Genomic DNA, 24191 nt, shown 5'->3' on the forward strand with positions numbered 1-24191 from the left:
GATAGACAGATCCAAAATTGGTCTCCGCGTGTTCCCCTTCTTTGGTACTAGGAACAGGCGAGAATAAAATCCTAGGCCCACTTCTGGCATAGGGACCGGCTGTATGGCCCCTAGTTGAAGTAACATAGAAATTTGCTTGTGAGCCTCTATTCTTTGTTGAGGAGGAACGTCTGGCATGCCCCTGAAAGGAGGCAAGGTATGGAAATAAAACCGGTAACCTTGATGTATGATATCCAATACCCATTTGTCTTGGGTAATTAAACTCCAATTTTCTTTGAAAAGTGCCAACCTTCCTCCCAAAGGCGCTGCCAGACAAAAAGGCTCTGGCAGCTGAAAAGGTAGGTCATTGGGTCTGTTTACGAAAGGACTGACCCCTGCCCTCACCTGAAGACTGCGCAGGAGAACTCCTTGTTCTAGGCCTGAAAGAGCCCTGAGCTCTGCCCCTACCACGTCTAGATCTACCCCTAGACTGGGAATCATAAGAAGGATACGTCCACCCTTTAGCAGGCCAATTTCTGCTAAACTTTGGAGGCTGAACCTGCAAAAAATCTTTAACAGTCTGCATAGACTTAGCCTTGTCTTCCATTTTCTTTAAAACTGCCTCAACAGGAGGACCAAACAACACGTCAGATTGTAAAGGAGCATCTAAAATCCTTGTTTTAACATGTTCAGACAAATTTTGATCCCTAAGCCAAGCGTGCCTGCGAAGAACTGACCCAGTGGCAGCCACCCTAGACGAGGCCTGTACAGCATCAAAACCACATTGCAAAGAATGCTTACCCACCTGTTCAGAAACATGTACTAAATCTTGCAACTCTTTACAATCAATACCTACTGCCAGAGCATCAACCTTAGACTTTAACTGTGAAAGGAGATAGTTTTGATATTTCAACATGTGAAACTGGCAATTCAAAGCCCTCATAGCAAGAGTGGAAGAAGTATAAACTTTCTTTCCCCATCTATCCAAGGCCCTAGCCTCTTTGTCTGCAGGAACCGGATTCTTAACAACAGAAGCCTTAACACCTTTAGGCCCCTGGCTAACAGTTTCTGGGTCTGCCCTAGGACTCTTAAAAAGATACTTATGAGCTTCAGGCACCCTGTAATACCTATCCGGCTTGACAGGAGCAGGAGGCAAAGAATCAGGATTAAGAGAAGCCTCTGTAAAACATCTTCCACTACATCCAAAACAGGAGGTATAGCCAAAGGCCTATGCTGGGGTAAAACAAAAATTCCCTAAGCCTTTTCCTGGAATCAGAGAAGTCCTGACCTTCCCACTTAAAATGCTCCCTCATGGAATGTAGAGTTTCTGAAAAAGAAAAATCCTCAGGAGGAGAAACAGAAGGAGTAGAATCATCCACATCAGAATCAGAATAAGGAGAGTACTCCTGCAAGTCTTCAGCCGAAGACTCTGACACATCTGAAGCCTGCTCAAAACTCCCCAGCTCAGGGTCCACCCTAGGCCTCTTATCAGGAGGGGGCATAGAACCCCTAATCAAAGTAATCAAATCTTCTGCCATTTTAAGCATATGCTTCTTGGGCACAGTACCTGAAGAGCTAGGGGTAACACCTACTGAAGCTAAACCTGGCCTGCCCCTGGGAGAAGCCTTAGAAACAGAAAGAGAGGGCCTAGCCACCCTAGGAAGGGAGGGGAGAATAGTAACCTGAGAAGCCCCCTCAGCTTGACTCGCCTCCTGAGAGGCCACATCTTGCAATACTAAAGTCTCACCCTGGGAACACAAAGAAACCTCCGGTGGAGCCACCGGCTCCACCGACACCTCTAAAGAACCGGCGTCCGGTACAGACGGTTCTTCCAGCCTAGGCTTAACTGCTTTGTCCTTGCGCTTCTTTGAAGAAGCGGGCGTCGGAGCATCCGACGGCATTTTGTAATTGCACCGCTTCCCAAAGACTAACCTTGCACAATCCAACCTCCTCTTTATAGTGCGTTTATTAAATCTAGCACAAGAGCGACAGCCAACAACGTCGTGCTCAGGTCCTAAGCAAGGAATACACAAAGTATGATAATCTCTATGCGGTATCTGTTTCCCACAAGAAATGCAATTATTGACTTTTTCTGACATCCGGTAAATCACTGAGGCAAGAAAAACTAAAATATTCCCCAACGGGGTACTTAGCCAACTTTGAACTCGGTCTGAAACTTCGAAATCGAAAAATCTCAGAACGCCAACCGGCACTTGCAATGCTGCTTCTGCATCGGACCATGCGGCAAAAAAGACTGAGGATATGACGTCGGTCATGCGCATTTGCACCCTGACGTCCTGATGTCAGTCAAATGCGCCTTGACCGACGTCAGCCTTATACTTTGATATTCGGGCCGACCGAGGACAGCGGACTACCCAAGTGTAAGGACTGCAGCAATGTGAGATGAAGAACATCTGACAATATACAAGTATCACATGCAATATCTTTAAAGCTAATAAAAATGTTCAGAACTGGGTTCACAAAAATTAAATATGCAGTGGCAAAAATTATGCTGAAAACAAATTAATAAATCACCTGCACACACAATACTTATGGGGTCTACCTTACAGCTAAATACCGTTACTGAATCAATTTTCAGAAAACTAGACCTAACTGTTATAAATTAGTAGAATACAGAATAGGCAGATAAAGCAGTTAAATAGATATGGCTACAACAAGGTCTTTCCCCAAGACTGAGCGACCAGTTTCAAGTCAAATATCCACTTAGAATTGTTTTTCTCCCACAAACAGGTGTTTCCACATTCACCCCACAATACAATGGAGCAGTTTCACATTACTAAGGTCTGCTTTCCCAGCTTTGGTCTGCCATTTCTTTGAACAGTCCTTTAATTGTATTGTTATGGCCTTTATCTCCCTGATCCAGTTCTATTACCTTCCTGCAGTTACAGCCAAGCAAATCAATCCTTTCCTGTGAAACTGCCTTACTGCACAATAAGGTTAGACTTAAATTACAAATGTCATAGCTGCTCTGTAATAGTCTCCCTGAACACACAAAACAAAAATTCATCTCTGTCCATATTCAAGCGCAATTTAGATCAAAGGATGAGAAACAGAAAATTTACAGCGGGACTTCCCCCTGCACTACTAATGGACAGAAGCAGCTCCTAAATGCTTTATTCCAGGCATGGATCCCCTTACAAATTATCTATGGTATGAGCCAAGTTATTCGCCTTAGGGGCAATATATAATTATTGACCATTGGATAGGGTAAGGCTAATAATTAAAGTACAAAAAAGGGAAACTGGCTAGGCTTAAAATGGCCCTCAAAAGCAGCTGGCCTAATATTTGCTTATGAACCTAAATATTTTTTTAATCAGAGAGATACGTTTCAAATGTATCCATAATTTGATGCCTCGGAAAATACATAATGCACACTAAATTACATAAAAAGTACAAATCCCCTACCACTCTTAGGACACCAATTGAATGCAACTTTATAGTCCTGTACAATTTTCTGTTACATATTTTACAGAACTTAAACATAGCTTACAAACATGTTATTGTTTGAACTGGCAAAGAAAGTCATATTTTTCTACTCAAGCATCACTCTTGCTCTCTGTACTTTAACAATAGTTGCTTTTTTTAGTTACATTAACCCGTGACTGTTGTTACTCTAGTTCTAATTCAGATTACATTGTTTTATCACATACCACTGAATATTGATGATCTGAGGCTTCCCTCCTAAAGCCCCTGATGAAAAAGGGTTCTGCCCTGTCCAGACATTCCTGTTTACCAAAAGATAAATATTTAAAAATATGCAATATACTGGTTATGATTATGCTAGGCAGGTGATCACTGGAACCATAAGATGCCTTGCCATATACACGACACACTAAAATGTTCTTGCCCTTCCTCCTACAAGTACTTAATAGTGTCATCTTCCCATATCAAGCAGGGATGTACATGATAACCCTGGTATAAATGTATCTCTACCCATCAAATCATCAAAACTAGTCTTAAGGCAGACAGTAGTAATTTGCTTCATTTGTAGTAGCAAATTAATCCACTGGATGGAAATATGTTGAACTAAGAAACTCTCTCAAGCAGATCTTGTTTATCTGTAGGTGTAAATTTAGGCCTCTACTGGTGTTTGTAGAACAGCTTTTGTAAAGAAATAGCAAGTCAAATAGGACTAGGTCTTTCAAGGCTGAAAAGTCACCTTGAAGCAGCTAGTAGGCTACTGGGTTTTGGGGAATGTTGCATTTATCTGTTGGGGTAGTTGAAGGATTTAAGGCCTTTATGTTTTAGTTGGGGAGGTTAAATATTGTTGGGCCTTTTCAGTTGAGAGATATGCTTGGATTTGTGCATACCAAAGGGATGATGGGTCCGATAATGAAGAATATGCAGGTATGAGCACTTATTTGGCTCTAGAATATATTTCCCTGGAAATTAAATGGGCCAGACAGGAGGATTTTCTGACTATGGCAAAAACATAATGACTGAATGAGAGAGTATTCTGGTCTCTCATAATTGTATCTGTTTGAAGAGGAATACCACTTACAACACATGAGGAGGAAACTGCTTTTTTGCCAGATGCTACTACACTGCACTTTTTTGCATGAAGCTTGAGACCATCTGGATATGTTTAAAATCCAACCATTTTCTGGAGCTGTTCAGCATTAGTCAGTGGGTAACATACCCAGCTTGCAGCCAACAGCAAACTTTCTCAACCACACTTCAGAAATGTTGTCTTGGATGTCTGCAAAATTTATCCCAAACAGGAGAGACCAGTACTGCTACCCAAGTTACCCCACTAGTTTAATATGTTCAGAGAGGTTACAATCAACTTTCACTAGTTAGGATCTGCTGGTTACCCAGTTTGTAACCTAGTGGACAACATAAGGTATATATTAAGTTTGTTTAACTTTTCAGCAATAAACCTCAGTCCAGATAAGCAGAGTACACATTGATCACTGTCCACAGCCTCTAATCTTTTCAAAAAAGTGTACTGTGGTCACGACATGACCTGCCCTTCACATAATACACTTGCTGTTGGAAGCATTTACTATATCACGGTTATAAAAAGAAATCCTTTACATTTAATTTATCTTGGCCAGTATATGTTCATTACAAATTCACATAAAAAACTAAATATTGTTTTAAAGTGGTTATGGGACACCATCCATATTTATATGCAGTCTTTGGATTTCCTAGCTACTAATGCATACAGCTGCAGTTTTAACAATGCTGTCACTACCTCTCTTACAGACCTCTTAACTGTCCCTATTTCCAAAGTATGCCCAGATTTCTGCCTTAGAGTTTTGGTACTTTCCTCATAAAATTTGTGATTTTCTGGCCAATTAGTGAGGTTTGAATACAAGAAATTCTAACAGGCATTTAAGTTTTAGACTTCATAGCCTTCAGAAAATTTTGTGGCAGCACAAAACCTTTTATTCTAGCAACATTCTATGTTTACAAAAGAAATATTTAAAAATGAAAATGTAACTATTTCGAGCATTTGCCCCCTCCCCCCATTAATTTGGCTTTGTCCAGATTTCTTGTGCTAAGAGGTATGACCTTTCCACTATTTTGCTCAAGAAGTCGAGATAAAAACAGAAATTATCCGAGATCAATGACCAAAAACCAGGTACAACTTTAAGTATTACTCTAATGGTCTTTAAAATGTAAACAGAACAACAGGTTTTGCATTAACATACACTGTCTGGACTGTAAGAAATTCTAATGTCTGGTATTACTGTCTGACTGTTGTTATCCTCAGGAGTTGCCAGAAAATCAGAAATTTTACAAGAGACAGGCAAAAAATGTGAAACAAAATTAGGGAAGTTGTGCAAAATTTTGAACAACTGGAGAGGTCATGAAAAGCAAAACATTTGAGGCGAGACTTAAAAAAGCAAACGAGATGTATAAACGAGAGGAATTGAAGTGGAACACGTTAACTTTTAGGTTAGGCTGGATAGCCAGAGAGCAACTAGTCAATAGCTTTCCCGCCAAAGAAAGTAAAGCCTACACTGTACAATCCACTGCCAGCCTTATAAACAAATGCGTTTCAATTTTATTTTTAGCGAGTTCATCCCGCTATAATATACCTGGTGCCCACTTTGCAAACTTTAGAATTATGAATAAATGAATTACCCCTTGAAATCACCGATGTACTTTTAAAATAAATCACCTTTTATTTTCAAATAAATAAAAACGTTTCCTGGAGATTTCCGGGTACCTCGGTTACTCATTTCCAGCTTAATTACTTATATAAATTGTTTCCGCATTTGGTGTGCAGAGTTTTTTTTTTTTTTTTGGTAAATTTTAGAGAAAAATAGAAATTGTTATGCGTGTATTTGTGTCAGTGCAACTGAAGTGATCTACTGATTCATTCTGCAATATCGTCTAAATCATACCTATCAACTGTCCTTGGTTTTGACTCAACTGTTAGCTCTCTTCCTCCTAAAACTGGTGACTTTTGTGGAAAAGGCGGTGTATTACACTTTTAATATAGATAATAATTAAAGTTATAGACATTTTACTTCCTTAAATGTATTCTGTTATTATGTCGATGGCTCAAGTTAATAGTACTAACATATTTAAATTGTCCCATATATTTCTGTACTTGTCCCTGACTGGTTGAGATGTCACCATACTTTCTGGCACTGGGTGTCGCAGTTTGCCAGTAAAACAGAGCATATAGCAACGACTGTGGTCAGGGCGTGCAGATATTCATTCCCAGGACTAAATAAACGAGAAACAAGACCTGTATTCATATTACCTGCATCATCATCTTCCATGCAAGAGCCAGTTGGGGCAGCTCTATAAAAGTGAGATAAACTGTGTGTTATCAGAGGGAAATCGGCGATCGCAGCCATGAAGCCATTACTGTTTTATTCCTGGGTGTTTTCATTCACTGGTTTCACTTCAGGGCAGATCCGGTACTCCATCCAAGAGGAAGTGGAAGTCAATTATGTTGTTGGAAATGTTGTTCGGGATTTAGGGCAGGTTTTGAACAGCAAGATCAGTATCATAACAACATCAAAGAACAGTTTTTTTAATATAAATTCAGAAAACGGGGAGCTCTACGTTACTGAAAAAATCGACAGAGAACGCATATGTGGAAAAGTGGATCCGTGCTTGCTGAGTTTTAAAATCCTTGTAGAAAATCCACTATCCGTGTATGAAGCTGAAATTACTGTACTGGATATCAATGACAACGCGCCAAGGTTTAGTACTGATACTATGTCTCTGGAAATCAATGAAGCAGTTTCACCTGGCATCCGTTTTCCCCTAGACACAGCAAAAGATCCCGATATTGGAGCCAACACACTTCAGGGTTACACTATCAGCCCCAGCGAATATTTCAGTTTGGATATTAAAACAGATGAAACAGGAAGCATGCGCGGTGAGCTGGTACTGGAGCGTGAGCTGGATTACGAAAAAGAACGTCATTATGATCTCATACTGACAGCTACTGATGGGGGAAAGCCACCAAAGTCAGGTACTTTAAATGTAATTGTCTCCGTGCTAGATGCTAATGATAACGCTCCTGTTTTTGACCAAACGTTGTATAAAGTCAGTGTAAAAGAAAATTACCCTAAAGGGACCCTAGTAGTTCATCTGAGCGCCACAGATACTGATGATGGCCCTTATGGCGTGATTACCTACTCATTCAGCAAAACTGCTGGCGCAGTCACTGATGCGTTCAGGCTGGATCCAGTAACTGGAGAACTATGTCTTAAACAACCATTAGATTTTGAGGAAACAAATCATTATGAGATGCAGATAGAAGCTAAGGATGGCGGTGGTCTAATTTCTCATTGCAAAGTGTTGGTTGGTGTTCTTGACCAGAATGATAACGCACCAGAAATCACAGTTTCCTCATTGTCCAGTCCGATCCCAGAGGATACAGCACTTGGAACAAAAGTCGCTGTTATATACGCACTTGATCATGATTCTGGAGGGAACGGTGAAGTGAATTGCCACTTAGAGGACCCGAGTGCTTTTAAACTGATACCCTCATTTGAAAATTATTTCTTATTAGTAACAAATGACATCCTTGATAGAGAAATCATTTCGGAGTACAACATAAGAATTATAGCTACAGACAAAGGAATCCCTCCATTGTCTAACAGTATAACTCTTTCAGTGCAGATTTCAGACATAAATGATAACAAACCACAGTTTACTCAGCCTCTTTATTTGATGTATATAAAGGAAAACAATCACCCAGGGTCTGTCATAGCCTTTGTTGAGGCAAAGGATCGGGACGATAAAGATAACGGAAGAGTCGCTTATTCAATACTTGAGAGTAATACTTTAGGGGATTCTCCAGTGTCTTCCTACATTTCAATCAATGCAGTCAGTGGGGATGTATTTGCACTTCGCTCAATTGATTATGAAGAAATTAAGTTTATTGATTGCGTCATTCAAGCGGAAGATGGTGGCAATCCACCTCTCAGGAGTAACGTCACCGTAAAAATATTCATATTGGATATAAATGATAATTCTCCTATAATATTATATCCCCTAGTTGAAAAAGGTAATATTGTTGCTGGTACAGAAATTGCACCTCGTACATCAGGGCCAGGGTACCTGGTGACCAAAGTAGTAGCTGTGGATGCTGACTCTGGGCAAAATGCTTGGCTAACTTATAAAATTCTTGAAGCAACTGCACCAGGTCTTTTCATTGTAGGATATAACAATGGTGAAGTTAAAATAACCCGTCAAATTCAGGACAAAGATGCTTTAAAACAAATGGTGGTCATATTGGTGAAGGATAACGGAGAGCCCCCTTTATCTAGTACCGCAACAGTAACTGTGTTCCTTTCTGACAATATTGCCGAAGCCTATTCGGATTCGATCAGTGTGTCTGGCGAGTCCAGCGAGGGATCTGACATTACCATTTATTTAGTGGTAGCAATTGCTTCAGTCTCAGTTCTTTTTATTTCTGTTATAATGATATTACTGGCACTCAGAATTAGAAACTGTAGAAATCCTGAGCTGGAGGAGAATTTCTATCCTGACTTTAATTTTATGCCCTCGTCTGCATTCCAGTATACAGAAAAAGTTACGTGCGTTCCTCGGACCTGTTCCTATCAAGACAGTTCAACAATCGATTCTAAAAGGAAGGGATACGTGTTTTCACAGGTGTGTATAGACATCTCTCTATATTTGAAACACATATACTCCTGTTAATAAAGCTAAGATCATAGCAAAAGTAATCCATTTGTAGCAAACCAGAAAGTGATACATAGACTGATTTGAAAGCTATTCCCCTGTAAATCATCTACTATAGTGTGCCAAACTTAACACCACATTAGGAGTGAAACATATGATGGTGAAATATTTGGCAAGTTTTTTTCTAAAGTGGTTATTTAGTGCCTTATCATTTTGGAAATTGGCAAGGAAAAATTGTGTTGATCTGCACATCATTAGTGGAATATCGACAAAGGAGTCTGTCAATAGATAAAAAGGGAAGTTTTTGAGAAGTAAGTGTTGTTGGAACAATGCTACTTAAAGCAAATGCATTTAGTCGAAAAGACAGGAAGAGAAAACTCCTACAAATACCACTAACGGTTTAAAGTGCATAACAATTACCGACACATTTATTAATGAGTTGTTTTTCTTAGATCATAGTACTGTTTAGATATACTTCAAGTACTAGGTGAGAATAATCACTTTTTAATTACATTAAATATACATTCATAGATCAGATCTGAAAAATCTCATGACAGAGGTTCTGCGGGATGCAACTGTGTATATGGTTTAAGGAAGATTTGTGGGTGGTTTTATTGTGAGGTCTTTCTGAAATTTTATAATTTATCCACACTAAATGTGCTACTGTCAACCAAGGCAGTTTCAATTTTTTAAATGTAGCAATTACTATAGCAATAACCCACGCCTGCGTATGGGTAATGCTGGATTTACCCACGGTTGGCGTAGTTTGTTCATGAGGCGAAGCCCGGGTGGCCAAACAAAGCCAACCGTGGCTAAATCCAGCATTACCCATACCCAGAAGTGGGTTATTGCTATTATACAATGACATTATTTAAGAAAAAAAAAATTACTTTTCTTAAGTAATGGCATTGTATAATGCCTCCTTGCTACCCTTCCACAGCTGTCTGGTATTCTGCGGCAGTTCTGATGTACTGCGCATGTGTATGCCTACGCAGTACATCAGAACTGTGGGCAAAAGCAATGGAGAAAGCAAGATCTCCGTTGCTTTTTACAAACTGTCTCGCTATGTTAAATGGGTTTAACATAGCGAGACAGCTTTAAAGAAGGCAACGTAAAGCTGTCTCGCTATGTTAAACTCGTTTAACATAGCGAAACAGTGTGAAAAAAAGAGTTATAGTAATGGAAAAAGTCCGGGCGACCGAACCTTTTTCCATTACTATAACTCTGATGTACAACGTGCATGCTGACCAATCAGCGTGCACGTTTTTGAATATTAATGGGGGGAGTTTTTTCCCCACTGGTGGTAGCCCTTTCCGATTCATAGACATCCCTACCATGGTTATTTTATGTGGTCTTTAGAATCACCACACTGGGCTGTCTTCATAATGTTAATGAGACATTCTGGGGGAAGAGTGGTATATGACCATTAGTTATGTGCTCTCCCCAGAAATGTCTGCAGTAAGGGATTTATCATTTGGCTGCATAAACTAACATGGCCATCAATGTTAATCACCATGGCCAAAAGACCACATTCACCCCTTTTTTCCAATGGGAGAGACCACGTTAGATGTAAATATTAAGAAGTTTAGCAGAGAGGTGGTGGTGGTTGTGTGTGTGTGTGTTGATATATAACTACACACACATGTTATTGTAGGAGTGAGTGTGTCCTTGAGTGCAGTCAGGTTTGTGTGTGTGTGTGGGGGGGGGGGGGTAGGTGAGCATGTTCAACTTCCCCTAGAATAATAAGGAAAATCTAGAATGGTTGAGGAAGGGACATTTTTGTAGTACTACTTCAACCTATTAAAAAAGTAGTAGAACAAAAGATTTTGCAGCAAGATGCTTTTAAATGACCACTAAGAAGTATAAAACTCTGACATTATTAACTGACTGTATTCTTCCATGATGAGGGGTATCAAAAATAAGAGGCAGAATCATGGATGTTCTGCAGGGCCAACCTTTGTTCAATTGGTGCCCTAGGCAAAAGGGCTCCACATCACCCGCCCACACCAGCTGGTGCCCCCATCCGAGTCTATCTACACCATCCAGATTACTGGAACAGCACCCCTGCTAGAATGGTGCCCTAGATGGCTGCTTAGTTGGCCTATGCCTAAGGCCGGCTATGATGTTCTGTACAATCAGGGACATTTGAGAGATACGGGAATATGCCCGTGTGTGTTTTAATGTGCCTGTGCTAATGCGGTGCATGGGCCATCAGCAGTGAGTACTGGAGCAGCATGTTGATTAGTGCTTGCTGTACTCACTGCATGATTCAGAGACATGCAAATTACCTGATAATGAGGTCTTTCCTCATTGTGGCTAATGTCTGCCTGTTTTTTATAGGATTGTGCTAACTGGACTTTTTACTGCAGCAGTTACAACTCATAGATGTTTCCTTCTGTTTCCAGCCCCATGTGTCTACTGTAGCAAAACCTTTGGTTGTATATTCTTATGAATGATTAAATGGGACAGAGTCTGTCTTTACTTGCAAATATTTCAAAATGGTGTGACCTGCAGCTTTAAAACTGCTGAAAGGTTATCCAGATATTTTTAAAAATCCCTCTTGCATGGTGTGACCTGCAGCTTTAAAACTGCTGAAAGGTTATCCAGATATTTTTAAAAATCCCTCTTGCACTTTTGAAATAGAGCTTTCACGTCTCTGTGAGAAACTGGAAACTTTACCTTCATTCTTGGGAATTTTTGGAAAATTACAATTTCTGCAGATGTATCTCAGAAGATTTGAGGCTTTTTAAAATACCTCTTTACCCACAAGTTTTATAATGCAAACTTGATTATTTGTTTTACTGATAGATAAAGAAGAGCACTGGTGCCGCAATAAAATATTTCTTGTTACTGTGTGAAGTATAGGCACAATAGCCGCATTGTGGGGGGTTACTTTTGGGATTCCCTGTTCAACAACAGTGAAGTATTTGTTGCACATATAGTAGGGCCCCATAATCAGTGTGGCAGCATCCTTGAGGCCTAGGTACCCTAACCGTACAACTTATTTGTTGTGGCTGTGAATAAGTCCCTTAATCATAAAACAGGTTTTGAGTAGCCAGATATCACCTGTGCTTAGTTGGTCTTTTTGAAAGTAGAAACCAAATAGTAGAGTTATTTAAAAAATAGAAATGCCAGTCAGTACAGTAAAGGCAAACCTCATTCCATGTTTCCATAGCTTTGGGTGAATTACAAAATATGTTACACTTATCCAAATTACCTCAAAATCCAAATAATATTATTCTTTTTCTTCTTCTTCTTTGTGGGGGAGGCAATTCCATCCACCATGTTGGGGTCTTGGCTCCTTATTCCATCTAAAGTGTGTGTATGTATATACATACCATTATATTATATAACTTAACTTCTGCTCCATAATGTCTTGCTAACTGTTGTGTCTAGGGATGCACTGTGTGCATGCACACACCAGCGTGGATACATACACCTGTGCATTATCTTTATTTAATGCAGTTGCTTCCACGTCATTTTTTTTCCTTTTGTTTATTTTTAAATAAGGAGAGACTGGTTTATAGGTGGAGAGTGCATACATCAATCTGTGTTCATGAAAACAATTGCAGTTTGTTTTTAGAGTGAATGATTTGAAGTTTTTTTTATGGACATACTTGTGAAATATGCATGAGTATGTGGAACATTATGCTTTGTTTTCTAATACTTGTATGTGCACCTGAACACATACAGCAGCAACCACTTGTGTTTACATTTTGTGATTTTATAGACTTAGCAATATCTGTGGGAACGAGGAGCCAATTTTCAATGAACCCATTCAGTCCCAATGAATAACCAGGTTTTTAATATCACTTGACCATTGTACAATTCTGAATACCCAATCACAGGGAGTTGATCATAGATGATGCAGGGATAATATCAAAAAAATGTATTTAAATATCTTGGCAAATTATAAGAGTAGGACCTGATGACATGTGTAGGGAGGGCATTGTGAAAAGAATGTGGACAGACATTCCTAACTAGGACAGAGTCAGGGCATATTTTAAGATTTCTGAAATGTGACTGTCAATGACATTCCAGGGGGAAAGAATCTCTTTCAGACATATTACTGAGAAGTGGAGAAACAATTTTGTCAAATCTACATTTACTTAGATTTTTATTTTGAGGAAAAAAGCTTTACTGGAAAGGCTCACCCAGACTGTGCTACAATTTGCTGTGAGGGAAAGGTTAGTTTGCTTTTTATTTGTTGTATTTTGTATTACTTTATTCCCTTTTTCTATTTTGTATATTCGGATTTGTTTTCTTTACACTGTGTTTTACTTGTATTCTGCTTTTAACTGTATATTAAAACTTGAAAAGAGACCACAGGCTCTGTCTCTTGTGAGTCAGACAGAAACTTTTCCTACCTGGTTACTGTTGTGTTCTTAAACACCACTGTTTTTCTAGTTGTCTGCCCCTTATGTTAATTTGACCATATATCTCATTTCTTCTCTGCTTTTACTGGCTTCTGTGGGTAAGCAAAAAATTATCATTTTGTGAAATCAGTCTCCTTCAACTATTTAAATTTGTTGGCCATCCTACTGTATTACATAGTACCAGAATACAAAAGTGACCACCCCCTTTCAGTCTATCTTTCTGTTTTAAAAATAGTGACTCTCCACTAAAACTTAACTTTTTAGACAGGAAAAACTTAAGTTACATACTTTCACATCGAACTTCTGTAGTGCACACTGCAGTGTTTAGGATAAACCGTTTTTTTCATCTTACCTTTAAGCATCTATTGCAAGACCACCAGGTATTAGAGAGCCCACATTCTGCCTCTCAGTAGCTTTGGGATTAAAGCTTCTGTTTTCTCCTGGTGAGAGAATGAGTGCAGTTACACTATTTCCTGGAGACTGCCTATCACCAGAAAGCTTAATAACTGCTTTATAGGGGACAGCTTGGAACCTGTGCTTATAGATCCTGGTGAGAGTAGGAGCAGAGTGCACTGATTCCTGACGCTTTCCGGTTGGAGAGTGAGTGTCTGTGCTTAACGTACCTGATTGGTCTGGTTGCTATTTGAGGCATCTACCAGCTAAAGGCTACAAGCCTGCAGACCCTTGCATCATCTGGGACAAGACTGGATCATCAAACAGACTGTGGCCTGCTTCTCTTCTTGGAATTGGTGCTAACATTTTGCTTCTGGTGAGAGAAGAAGCAAAGGAGTATTGTATCCCAACAGAGTGAAGCTGTGCTGAGACCAGCATTAGTAGTAGCCATTCAGGGGGCTCCCTTCATTTCATCATTCTTGATGAGCACATTATTTTTCAGTAAGTACTGTTTGATTTCTTTCTAACTTCAGAATATCTGTCTAAATATTTCATCCTTAAATGTTCAAGGTCTACATATTATTTTCCCCTCAAGTGTTTGGCAGTGCTCTGTACAGACTAAGACACATTGAGTGACATTTTTCCTGTAAAGGTAATATACAAGGAAACAGCTCCAGTACTTAGTAATAATGACGATCGTTCTCGGCATGTCTAAAGGTCACTTCCATGTGCTTTCTCCTATTAACCTGGTGAACTTGGGCATTCTGAGGCAGTGTAGCAACTGCCTCATGTACACAGACAACCCTCTCCTCTTACTTCCCAATGCTCAAACTTGTGAGAGATGCACTTATATATCCAATTAAGCCATGCACTCTCAAGTCAAGACCAGAATAGCTGGTCAAGATGAGAAAGTCAACACCTGCACCATACCACATGCAACACATATCCCTCTAGAACACCCACCATCACAGCTCTCACATAAAAACATAAACCACACACCTACTTTCATGGAGGCTCTCAATAGAAATCTTCCCAAACAGCAGAGACCTCCAAGGCAAAAACACACTTGACCACCACAACACGGCATAAACAACAAAACACATAACTCACCTACAGAGTGTGCCCCTCAACCTAAGCCCCTAAGGCAAACAGCTTGCCCAATACACTAATCATAGGTGTAGTGAGGCACACTGATGCCCCACTCACTAGGTTGAATAAGGAGAAGGTAACATTCAGCTTCAATCAGATGCCAGAATCTGACACACAACACATGCACTCAGGTCACTCCCCAACAAGTACAAGTATGACTCTGTCACTGTCCATGTGGGGGTGAATGACCTGAGATGCACCTTCCTGGACTACATGAAAAGAAACATGGAGGAGCTCTCATATTATGTGTCCCTGGCAGGTATGACCCCAGCCCTGAGCAGCATCCTACCTTCACCCAGAAGTACAAGCAGAAAATGACTGACTTCAACAATTGGCTAAGTTTCTGGTGTCATTCTAAGGGGAAAAAGTATCTGTCAGCTTGGGATGACATGATTGCCAGACCTTGATACTTTGCCAGAGATGGCCTGCATCTGTCAGCCCTGGGTTTCCGGATACTGGCTAAGGCTCTTGCCACCTCTATAGTGCCTTTTTAGGTGATGTTCCAAAGACCAAATTGCCATATTAACAACTGTAAATAAATGCAATCAGAGGGTCATGCTGCTCAACACTAGAAGTCTAAATCTCAAGATGGACTTGCTTGAAGCAATCCTCAAAATGGAGAACATCGACATTTGTGCTGTAATGGAGACCTGGTTTAAAGCAGCAGAAAGCACCCCTGTGCTACCATGCTACAACTCATTCCATACATTTCAGCCCCAGAACATGGACCAAAGCTCCAAAGGCGGTGGTGTCTCCATATTTATAAAGGATACACACACCTCCAGACTAGTAGCCCAGCATAATGCATCTAAGATACTTCAGTTACAACTAATATTGGATAAGATGGCGATTCAGGTCGTAGCCTGGTATACGTCCCCAACCATGTCCCAAGACTCTCACTCCATGTTCCTAAGCACCCTGGAAACTATTATGGTCCAACCCAACATTCTCATACTAGGTGACTTCAACTACCCACTCCATCAACTGGGAAAACTACTCATGCACCAATACACTGGCTGAACACTTCCTGGAATTCATCAATTCCAGTGCCCTGGACCAGCTCATTCTTACCCCCACTAGAGGAAGCAACATCCTTGACCTGGCTATTACTAACATGGGCAACTGCTGCTCTATACCAATAGTCAATTCCTCCCTGGTTAGATCTGACCACAAACTAATCAACATGGAAATCCACATCTCACCCCCCCCCCCCCACAAAGGTAACCACCATGAAAAACTTCTCCAAAGCTAACTTTGGACTCCTAAAAACAGAGGTGGCTAACTTTACAGCACCAACGTCAATGGAAAATAGATGCAAGACTGCCGAATCATACACCAATGTACTGTATGAACAAGTACATAAATGCATGGAACTAGCCATACCAAACAGAACCAAGATGCTCTCCTCCTAAAAAAGGAATCCAATATGGTGGTCCCATGCCATTAATAAACTCTACCACAGAAGGAAGAAACTGTTGCAGGAAAAAGCTGAAGTCCCAACACTGGAAAAACTCCCTTATTAGCCTCAACAAAAAGTTGAGATCCCTCATCAAAACCTCTAATGCCAGCTATGAAGACAGAATTGTGGCAGACATTAAAAACAACCACAAAGCCTTCTATAGTTATATCAAGAATCTTCACAGCAATACCCAGGTTTTCTCTGAGCTACTTCACAATGGTACCTCCTATACTGAGCCAACAGATGTTGCCAACATACTGGCTGACAGATTCAGTGGCAACTTTTACCTTCTCCTCCCCCCCAAAGGACTAATCAGAATACCGGAGGAATGCCAGGCACCCAGCATTACTACAGCACAGGTTAGAGCTGCATTGTCCAAGGCCAAGAATACAGCTTCCATGGGACCACACAATATCCCTGGATGTGTTCTACATGAACTACAAAGTGAACTGGCACCACATCTGTGTGCCCTGTTCAATCACAGCTTCACCTCAGGCTTTGCCCCTACCAAATGGTGCACTGCTACAGTCCTCCCTCTCCATAAAGGGGGAGCGACTACAGACCCTGGGAATTATCACCCCATTAGTCTGATATGTAAGGCTATGGAGCGCATCATCATGGACCTAATTAACAAGGATATAGGGAATTTCTAAACTCTAGTTCCCATGCAATTTGGTTTTATGAAAGATAGATCATGCCTGCTCAACCTGGTTGACTTTTTTGAGTCAGTCATCAGCGCCGTGGATGAGGGCAAGGCAGTTTACACAGCCTACCTTGATCTGGTCAAGGCCTTTGATACGATTCCCCACTCAGGAATTATTGATAAACTCACCAAAATAGGCATCAGCCCCTATATCACTAGGTGGATTGCAAATTGGATCACATATAGAACCCACAGTGTGAAAGTAGTGGACTCCAAATCAGACTGCCGACCAGTCACAAGTGGATTCCCACAGGGATCGGTCCTGGATCCTCTCCTGTTTGGCATCTATTTCTCAGAAGTCCAGGCCAACACGAAGGGACTCTAGCTGACCAAGTTCACAGATGAATGGAAGCTGGGAGCCATTATTAACTCCAACAAAACAACGAAAACTGTATAACCAACACAAATACAAACTCAAAGGATATAACACAACATCAGAATCCTGAAGAAAGTGCTCAATCCTTCAGTAAAGTGGACCCATTGTTTCTACCTGTTTGCTCTGCAATTTGTATTGGTGTTAGCCATTATTAACTCCCTAAGTGATGTAGACATCCTACAGAAAGGCCTCGCTGAGACCAGTGACTAGTGTTGGAACCATGGTGTTAAGCTTATTGCCAAAAAAATGCAGTCATCCCCTTTGGGAACAACTCAGTTCCCACTAATTACCACATCGATGGGAGCCCACAGAAGGTGTTATAAGAGATCTGGGGACACAGGTTGACAGCAATCTCTCCTTCGACCACTAACATTGCCACTGTGCTCAAAGTCCTGTGTGGCACATCTATACCAAGGGCTTTGAATCCAGGAAGAAAGAAGTCATCTTCTCTCTCTAGTCTTCCCTCATTAGGCCAGTCACTAAGTATAATGCCCCATTTGGCATGTACCTCACTAGACGCATGCAATAGCTGGAAAGGCCACAAAAGTACCTCACAAAGAGGATCCTAGGCATTAAACACGTATCCTACTGTATCACTGCTGGACAGAGGCACAACAAACTAATGGGCACAGTATTTTTTAACATAAGGGGTGGCGTAAGCCACAAAAACTCTGGGCTAGGCTTATAAATGCCTTAGGGCAGATAGCCTAGTATAAACCTATGAACCTACATGGACAGACTCAAACACTAGCTATTCTCTATCTCATATCATCTACTATGAGTCAATATCTGCTTGACTTACAAAGCCATGTCTGACCCAGCTCTGTTAGAAATGCTACATCTAATCAAATCTCAATCCCTCCGCACCACATACTCCAGAGACCTCAACCTCATAACCACAATCAACAGAACATGGTGGAGGGACAGGTTCATAACCTAGAGACTGCCCATGCTCTGAAATAGACTTCTCAAACATGTCAAGCAGAGCACCTCACTGGTCCTCTTCAAGAGAAATCTTGATGAGTGGATGGGAAATAGAAAGTTCACCCTGGGGATCACTCTGGCGGCTGTACTTGATAGAGGCACTGGGAACTAAAGTCAGGTGGCATGACACCAGGGCACTTCTGTGGGCTAGGCTTGTAAAGGCTCCAGGGCCATTAGTCTAGAACACACCTATGAACTTATGAAATAACTGTCTTGCCAGTTTCACAGATTTGCCAAAATATATTCATGTTTGAATAATGTGGGACTACTTAGAAGGGCTGAACTACTGCCAAGTGATGCACAGAACTTTCAAAAAAAAATCACTGAAACTCAGGATTACTGACTGTGTACCTTTAAAGTTTATTACAATTACTTAGGGCGTGTAGGGGACTGTTCTTTATGAAAAATATGCATTTCCCTTCCATGCACCACTCAACCTGATTTAACATTTGCACACACAACTATTTTTTTCCAACTAGAATTATTATTATTGTCAATGGATTAACATAGGTTCAATCAACTTGAGAGACAAGCTATAAAAATCTTAAGTCAGTTCTGTGTACTTTGAATGCTTATGGATATTGTCAATTTCTATGTGACTATGGAGGAGGATTTAACCAGGGGAATGTTTTTAATGAAGCTAATCATATTATTTGACCACTAGATGTGTTCCATTAGCCAGTGTAATGCTGCTCACCTACTGTATCTTTTCACTGTGTCGGTTCCTGGTTACAGTCTATTTCACTTGTTTATCTGTCTATCTATCATTTGTTACTGGGTTAGCCCCACTAGGCTACTAGCCTCTTTTAGGGGGTACACAAGGTGCTATTTATACTACTGTAGGGAAATTTGGCCATGGCACTGGATGACTTCCACTACACTTTTTGGTAGGTGCTGAGACATCTTTTACATCCACCTTAAATACCACCAACTCAGGCAGATGGGACCTCGGTTTAATGTCTCATCTGAAGGCTGACACACACAGGAGTGAAGTGCCCTCACTTATGCTGCACTGCCATGTCAGCAATCCATCTATGTGGTGTGGGAATAGAACCTACAGCCTTCTGCACCAAAAGCAGGTATGCTACCTGTTGTGTCACTGACTAATTCTTCTCTGCCCATCTTACTCATGACATAAAATGATATCTTAGTCTTTATAAGACAGCTGGTGCAGTGGTTAGCATTGCCGCCTCACAGCAAGAGGTTCTCCAGTTCGATCCTCGGCTGGGGTGTCTTCTGTGCGGAGTCTGCATGTCCTCCCTGTAGTCGTGTGGGTTTCCTCCGGGTGCTCCGGTTTCCTCCCACATCCCAAAGACATGCTGTAGGTGGATTGGACACTCTAAATTGGCCCTAGGTGTGTGTGTGTGCATTTGTGTGCCTTCTGTGGAAGGTTGGGCGCCGGGCTGGCAACTCGACACTGTAAAAACTCCACTGCCAATCATGAGCAGACAGGTGATCTGCTGTGGTGACCCTTAACCAGGAAAAGCCAAAAGAAGAAGTCTTTATAAGACAGCATGACATGAGTAAGTGTTACATAAATTGTTTTGTAATATTGGAAATTCTGTCCTTGGGATTCCACTGAAAATGCATCTTCCAAGATTAACACTGAAAATGCATCTTCCAAGATTAACATTTCTACTTAACCTAAAGTAAGATAAAATATTAAGTGTATGAAATGGATGTAAAAAAATTTTTAAGTGTGTCTACATAAATGTGAATAGGGTAGCATCTTATTGGCCCCCATGATCACTTGCCTACTACATGTTCCTGTATTCAGGGCTGAACACTGGTTAAATTGCTGCTCGGGGTTTAATAGTTTGAGAATCTCAGATGTAAATAAATGGAGCATCTCTTAAACGTGACATTGCCATAGCTCTTAGTTGCCACATGACATACTTAGATAACGTATACAAGGAAGTTAGTTATCAATTACATGTACTTGTACATCTCCCACTGCCCACATGCTGACCATGTTACTTCTGACAGAAGTGTTGTTTTTCTCTTTGCTTTCTTTCCTTTGCAGGTTTCAGAGATCTGCCTTTTAAAGCCCATTCTACTGACTGTGGATGCTTAGTTTCATATTTTTTCTAAGTAGCGTCTGATGTCAGCTTCATTTATGAACTGCAGTTTGTGTGAAAGTATTTAAAATATTTTGTTCCACAACAAATGTATAATTTAATATCATAGTCAAATTCAATTTCAGTTTATTTATATAGTTAGCTAAATTTGTCAACTGGGTGAGTGTACTGGTCCATAGAGCATCAGCCACAACTCACACCAGACCTAGTCAGAGTATATATATATATATATATATATATATATATATATATATATATATATATATATATATATATATATATACACATTAGTTATTTTTTTGTTGCACAGCTGAATAGCAGTGTTATATAGGCAAATGTCATACAGGCAGAACACTAGCCATGCCAATACTGAATGTAGACTAGCTATCATCACCAAAACAATTCAGTTTTTAGAATAAGTATGTTTTTGGCTAAAACAGTATGAGCTGAAGGTGCGCGGTAAGTGGGAAATATATACCATAGCTTTAGCTGGTATAAGGTCTTGATAGTGATATTGTCAATGAAAGCATGGGGTACAAGGTTATCCCTAGGTATTTTTGCTCTATCATAATTAGGAGTTTATTGCCAGCTGTGTCTGTAGCAGTAACAGCTGGACTTTTGGGAAGTCTTTATGGGGTTCCAAAGATCATAATATTTGGTTTTTGGAAGCTGACTACAAGTATATTTTTATTACTCAAGTATATTTCTATTAGTCTAGTGATATCATTTTGTAAAGCTGGTTTGTAGCTATGAAATAGAATGATGATATATTTACGTAACACAAGCATTAACATATCATTGGCATATGATACTAGTTTGGGACAGGTCAGAGGACAAATCATTACTAAAGAGTGAGAACAGTAGGGGTTCAAGTACTGAGCCTTGAAGGCTCCTGTTTTAATGATACCGTCACTAGCAAGGCTGTTTTCTAAGTTGACCTGGAATGTTCTGTTTTGGAGTTAATATAAGTTGGTTCAGATATCAACACCAAAATGCAGTTTATTTAGCTTAAAGAGAAGCAGATTATGATTTATTGTTTTAAAGGCTGAAGCCATATCAAAGAAATGATCTCCTGTTAAGCTAAGAGTCAAAATCTAAACCAGCTATACTAGAAGTAGTGAATATACTAACAGAGATAAAACAACTGGAATGGAGATCTTTAGAAAAGGGTAGGTAAGAGCAAACTATTCAGGAAAAAATAGAAATTGTAGGAACAATATATACAGGGGGGGAGGAATGGGGTTTTAAAAGAAGGCAGGACTTAAATGAGCTATGTAATGTTCAACTGAAAATGATTGATTGGGTAGATTATAAGTGAAGTATAATGTTTGCTACTGGGAGTGTCAGTATAGTCTGATGTAAAATGCTTGCAACTAGGATTGTGTTGATGGGGTTTATTTTCATTTACATAAATGTATGATTGCTTATGTCATAAGTGATTTAATAAAGATGTTTCTCATTTAAAAAAAATGGTGCATGTAGCATGGTATAATGCTAACATAATACTAAAAGAGTTTCTGAAACAATGCTGCACACAACAGACAAGACATATGTATGTGTATATGTCTGTGTGTGTGAGAGATCCTAAATTTGTTTATGAATTAATTTTTTCAAAACTCTTTGTTATGGGGCAAAGGTTTGCTATTTGTCTATACTTGCATTTCTTAAGACTGGAATTCTTAGATTGGAGGGAGATTTATGCATGCTCAAAATCAATGGGGAATATTGTTGAGGTTAAAGAAAGGTTGAGGGTGTGTGTGTGTGTGTGTGTGTGTGTGTGTGTGTGTGTGTGTGTGTGTGTGTGTGTGTGTGTGTCCTAGCTATGAATGGAGCTGTTACTGAGAGAAAGGAGAGGTGATTTTTTTTTTAACATTTGTTTAGTGGGACAGTCTGTCTGGGTATGTACCCATTTTCAACAAAGGCCTGGTGAGAAAAAGCTCAGGGTATAGATCACATTTCACATTGCAGTTCATGGAGAATATACATTCATAGCAGTAAATACAAGCTTTTGGTGATTTCTCCTGTCCACCTGGTGAATCTGGGCATACCGGGGCAATGCAGCAAGTGGCTCATGTACACAGACAGCCCTCTGTGAGAGATGCACTTACATAGGCAAACTGGAAGCAAAGCTCTCTCCACCCAAGACTGTGCTAGACAGTCAAGAGGAGAAGGTTAACACCCGCACTACACCTCAAGAAACACACAGCCCTTCTAAACCCACACCACCAATACCCACACATAGCAACATTAAATCCACATATGACATATGTGACGGCCCTTAACTGTAACCTGCCCAAGCAACAAGGACCTCCAAAGCTGAACTGCAAACAAACACCAATCACAACCAAAGTGTCACATAGCTCACAACACCAGTGTGCCACCAAGCAACAGCCCCTAAGGCAAGACAACGTACCTAACACTTTAGTCATAGGTGACTCTATAGTCAGGCACACTGATGTCCCACTCACCAGGCTGAACAAGGAGAAAATTACAGTCAGCTGACTGTCGGGTGCCAGGATCCGCCACATAACACATGCACTCACTCCAGAACAAGTACAGATATGACTCTGTCATTGTCTATGTTGGAGTGAATGACTTGAGAGTTACTTCCCTGGACTACAAGAAAAGAGACGTGGAAGAGCTCTCGGATCATGTGGCCCAGGCAGGTATGACCCTAGCCCTGTGTAGCATCCTGCCTTCGCCCAGAATGATACCACAATATAAGGACAAAATGATTGAGTTAAACAATTAGCTAAGCTTCTGGTGTCATTCAAAGGGGATCCAGTATCTGTCTGCCTGGGAGGACATGATCGACAGACCATGACGCTTTGCCAGATATGGTCTGCACTTGTCACCCCTGGGATTCAGGTTACTGGCTAAGGCTCTTGCCAACGCTATAGTGCCTTTTTAGGCAAAGTTCAAAGGACAAAACCACCACCGTAACAGCTACAAGCATGCAAATTATGAAGGTAATGTTACTCAATGCTAGAAGTCTAAACCTCAAAATGCACTTTCTCGAGACACTCCTAAAAATGGAGAACATCAATATATGTGCAGTAACTGAGACCTGGTTGAAGGCTCCAGAGACCACCTCTGCAATTCCAGGCTATAACTCTTACCACACTTTTCAGCCACCAAACCAGGACCGAAACACTAAAGGTGGAAGAGTGTCCATATTCACCAAGGATATTCACACCACCAGGCTAGTTGTCCAACACAATGCGTCTGAAATTCTCCAGGTGCAACTAACACTAGGTAAGACTGCAATCCAAATTGTAGCTTGCTACAGATCCCCCACCATGCCCCAAGATTCTCACTACACCTTTCTAAACATAATGGAAAATATTAAGCTACAATTAAACACCCTAATACTGGGTGATTTCAACTACCCTGCCATTAACTGGGAAAACTACTCATGTACCAACACCTTTGCCCAACGGTTCTTGGAATTCATAAATTCCAACGCCCTGAATCAACTAATCCATAGTCCCACCAGGGGCTCCAATATCCTAGACCTGGTCATTACCAACATGGGAAATCGATGCTCCAC

At 40.5% G+C, this 24191-nt stretch overlaps 1 protein-coding gene across 1 annotated transcript in view; it reads left to right on the forward strand.

Annotated features, from left to right (window-relative positions):
• The window catches only part of LOC122800414 (cadherin-23-like), a 406400-nt gene that overhangs the window by 93558 nt on the left and 288651 nt on the right, over positions 1 to 24191 (forward strand). Inside the window, exon 3 of the mRNA XM_044069862.1 lies at positions 6872 to 9097. Coding sequence (XP_043925797.1) covers positions 6872 to 9097 — 2226 coding nt within the window. The remainder of the gene's footprint in view (positions 1 to 6871; positions 9098 to 24191) is intronic.

The sequence above is a fragment of the Protopterus annectens genome, chromosome 4.part0, assembly GCF_019279795.1.
Source record: "Protopterus annectens isolate FY-2018-M chromosome 4.part0, PAN1.0, whole genome shotgun sequence".
Classification (NCBI taxonomy): domain Eukaryota; kingdom Metazoa; phylum Chordata; order Ceratodontiformes; family Protopteridae; genus Protopterus; species Protopterus annectens.